This window comes from Diplotaxodon limnothrissa, linkage group LG13 (genome assembly GCF_057381915.1).
Source record: "Diplotaxodon limnothrissa isolate DT_005_m linkage group LG13, D_limnothrissa_male_GT1.1, whole genome shotgun sequence".
NCBI classification, from domain to species: Eukaryota; Metazoa; Chordata; class Actinopteri; order Cichliformes; family Cichlidae; genus Diplotaxodon; species Diplotaxodon limnothrissa.
Genome location: NC_140608.1, coordinates 9461514 through 9465766, shown reverse-complemented (window position 1 = coordinate 9465766; position 4253 = coordinate 9461514). Strand labels below are relative to the sequence as shown.

General features: G+C 40.8%; 1 protein-coding gene across 1 annotated transcript; it reads right to left on the bottom strand.

Annotated features, from left to right (window-relative positions):
* Positions 1 to 363: 363 nt before the first annotated feature.
* On the bottom strand, positions 364 to 2641 carry LOC146619831 (G protein-coupled receptor 26-like). Its single transcript, XM_085369186.1, has 3 exons — positions 1953 to 2641; positions 1305 to 1418; positions 364 to 640 (listed from the first exon to the last, which is right to left on the bottom strand). The coding sequence occupies exons 1-3, from the start codon at positions 2624 to 2626 to the stop codon at positions 364 to 366; spliced, it is 1065 nt and encodes a 354-aa protein (XP_085225312.1). The 5' UTR covers positions 2627 to 2641.
* Between the last annotated feature and the right edge of the window lie 1612 nt (positions 2642 to 4253).

The following is a 4253-nucleotide window of genomic DNA, read 5'->3' as shown; positions in this document are numbered from 1 at the left end:
GCTTCTTGTAATCACGAACATGGGTATCTGCTGTAAATAAAGAGATGTCACTGTCAATAACGGTCAATGCATTTTTGCATTCAGGAATACAGATGCGAAAAAAGCAGCACAATCTGAGCATTTAGCTATCTAAGTCAGAAACGGTGGCAAATTAATAAAGTATGGAGATGCGGAGTAACACATTGCTGGTTTTGGTCTTTTCATTGAATTTGTTCACAATAAAAAGTACAAAATATCTTGTCCCTTAACAAGTAATTACATGAGAAACGTTTGATATTATAATATCACTTTTTATGTTATCTCAAACTCAGAAGAAAATGTCAGCATCCAAGATCAACACTTCACCTGTCACTGTGTTGACGTTCACTGGCCGAGGGGTTTTTCGGTCGGTGGTTGGACATTGTTGGTTGCATTGGAGGAGTTGTCACTTCTCCTTGCATTGTTCTCTATCCTGAGTGAGGAGGAGTTGAACGTGCTCCTCTTGAGGACTTTGTTTGCCAGAAGGCTGCAGGTCTTCCTGTACTGGTGACGCAACAGTGAGTAGACAAATGGGTCGCTTGCTGCCTTGGTGTAGGCCAAGCATTTGGACAGCACACCCCAGTGAGAGTTTATGGGTCCTGGGATGAAAAGCTCTACAATTCTACCTCAAACAGAGAAAACATGGGAAGAAAAGTCACATACAATTGATGGACAAAGTGCAGCTTCTTACATGAGTGAAATGGAAGAAATCTACAACACTTAATGAATCTCCACCAGTGCCTCAGTACTGTGAAAATGTCATCACTTCATTTCACTTCACTGAAATGTCATCACTATGTTCGGGAATCTGAACAGATGGCTGTGGCTTTTGTGGATTCTCAAGTTCTTGCAAATGATGATTTCTTTTTAAATTCCTATTACATCAAAATAAAGGCTGGACAAACCAGCAAGAGCATTTTTTTTGCACTTGTTATTAACAGCAAGTGCAAACAGTGAGTGCACGTTAAACTGTAAAGAATTAAGTAAAGATGTAGTAGCTTAAATATTTAAAATATTATCGTACACATACAGTAGTTACCACCATCTGTATTGCTGTACTTGATAAGCTTTTGATCATTAGCTGTAGTCCAATATCTCCTTGATGCCAGTTGTTAAAAATGTATTTTTAATCTTTTGATTCAAAATGAAGAAAAATGTACGAAACCTTCACATCTTCTGGTGACAGTATGGTGGTAAATATCTCTCACAAACATGGATTCTGCTCCCACCCACCCACACACACATACACATCCACAAACCATGCAGCATTATACATCGCTCGTCACCTTGTAATGACATAAGGCGTGAAGCACACCATAAATGTGCCGATGAATGTACTGATTTTTTTGGTGGCCCTCTGCCTCCTCCGCTTCTGTTCATCCAAGCATTTCTGGCGTACACTGTCAAAGCACACAGGTAAGATTATCTCCCTTGTATGCATTACCAGAGACATGCAAACATAATTAAGCAGTCAAAAGAGAAGACATATGAGGCAGACTTGAAGAGAACAGTACACTGTGCACTGTTATCTAAGACAATTACATCAGAGATTCTCACACTACAGAGATAAAAAGAAAATATACAAAGAGAGAGCATTTCAATTCTGTTACTAGGAATCAAATGTGGTTATTTTATTCAATCAAATGTCCAACATTTGATTACAAATTTTGATAGACATTATCAATATGATGGACAGCTTTATAACAGCTAGTGAATCTGTAAAGATTCTGTTTGATTTAAATAAATGCACTAAATAAAGGTTTTCTTATATAATCACAATTTGCTGACAGAATGATTTAACCTCCAAAGTATCCAAATGATTGTTTGACACACTGGATAACATAAATAACAATGGGTGGAAATGTTTTATTAAAAGACACATGTATTAAAAGGACAGGTGGATTAGAGCGAATGCATCTCTAATGCTTGTTTACCTGGGGTGGATATCCACAAGCAGCACCAGTGTCTGCATAGTGATGACGTCGATGCGTTTACAGTGAAACCTCGCAACTTTGAGAACTTTGAGATACGTTACACACAGCACGATCAGCGTGAGAAGGAAAGTGAGAGAGTGCAAAACCACGGTGAAAATGATGAACTGCGTCCCGGCTCCCTTCGCTCTCACACTGCACAGCGTGCACGATGCGTAAAGGTGGTTGTAGCCGACCCAGGAACGGCAGGTAGCCACCGTGGAGAAGCAAAGTGAATGTATCCACGTGTATCCTAGAGCTATCACTGCATCCCGGTGCCGTATTCTTGAGTGGTAGCTCAGCGGGAAAACCACCGCCACCCATCTATCGATGCTAAGAGCTGCCATGGTCAACATGGAGTTTGTGGTGAGAAAAGTGTCGAGGAAACCCACAATTTGACAGAAACCGCTGCCCCCGGCGTGGCCCGTGGTGATGAGCCCGATCAGAGTTAGTGGCATGTTGGACACGCTCAGCAACAGGTTGCAAAACGTCAAATTGAGAATAAAAAGGCCGGGTACCTGTTTGCGGATCTCCGGATTGTACATAAAGCAGATCAGCACCACAACGTTGGACAGCAGCGACACGACAATAATCCCCAAAACCAGCACAGAGGCAACTATGTCCGCTGCGTCCATCATGCTTCCTCTCAGAAACCCAGACTTTTGAAAAGTGCATCCATAGTCCTGATGCGAGCTGTCATCGTGAGTTTTGGACACAACGTATATGAGTCCAACAGATGAACATGCTGCTTACCCTCACCGGTATACGAACGTCTTCATTACACGAAGCTACTCTTCCAGCAGCGTCGAAGATGGGGTTGTGGGAAATTCGCACAGAGACCGCTCACCTTGTTACTGTGGGGGAATTTAGAAGTCTTCTTTACTGGAATGGGGTCACAGTAGGAGGCTGGTTCTCTTGCGGCGCTGCGGTAGTTTTTTCAGTGGTCATGTCACTGGTCTCACACATCGGGGGTTCCTGCTGCGCAATTGCGCACTGACATGATGGACGGCTTTTTTTAAGGACAAAAAGTGCTTAAAGCAGTCGCTGTGTTTGAGCACTTACAGTCTATTGTCTTTTACTGCCAGCGTCTGAAGCACGCTGGTGCACTCGTTCAAAAATAGCTTTTTAGTGTAAAAATAGAAGTGCGACGCACGATTACGTGGCTGGTGGTAATGCTGATGTCATAAGCGTCACGTTGAAATCTGGAGTTTGGTAATGAAATGTTTTTGTGGGGTTTGGGGAAAAAATAGAAGCTTTAAAATATTTAAATAGCTAATTGAATGTTTTGCAAGTCAGTGTGACGAGATTAAATGGCAACACTATCATCACTTTATTAACATTTCACAGCAGATACACTTTTGCCCAGAGCTCAGAAATCGTTGCGAGAACTGAGTTACCGGAGCAGTAACAGCCCAGTGTTCAAAGCTTTACGTGGTGCTTTAATTGGACGCAGTGCAGCTGGATTACATCCAGGGTATTAGTCCACAGTGCAGCAGTACCACCGCCTCTGGCACAAAACAGAACCGCGTGCATCCCCCAGCCCTGCAAAGGAAGGCACACTGTTAGAGATACTGTGTTTTCAATAGATCAGCAGTGTGTGTGTGTGTGTGTGTGTGTGTGTGTGTGTAGTGTGTGGTTAAAGATCTTGAATTAGAAGACATTTCGGTTCCTTCCTGTCTTCTTTACAAGATTGTTCAAGGTATATTTAAGCTTTACAATTAGAAATGCGTTTAGATTATATCTGAAGTTCAGCATTTAAAATGGTGATTTGGAAGTAAGGGAATAGTGAATTTATGATGTACTGTATACATCATTTGCCATCTTTGTGAATTAAAAAATAGTCTTGTTTGAGTTCAGAAAAGCACATAGGTATTAAAATATAGAAAAGATGACCCACATAAATGCTTTCTTGTTTATCAATGGTTGTAAATAATGGCAACATTTTTACATAAAGGTAGATCAAATTGATTTCAGTGAAGATTTAGAGGTTTCAAAAAAATACAAAGGAAATGTGAAAAAGTGCACAGTAGAGTTCCGCTTAGTACCTATATTATGCTGATAACAGTGCACTATAGGTCTGTACAGATATCCTTCACTACCCATACATTTGAAATATTATTTTACTTTATCGCTGTCCCTCACTATCACTAATATATGTGTGATAGTTCTTTTCTATCTATCCAAAGTAGTTCAAATGCAACATGATGCCTACTTTTGAATGCAGAAAGTTCAGCTTCAGACATACAACAAAGAATTAAATATTCA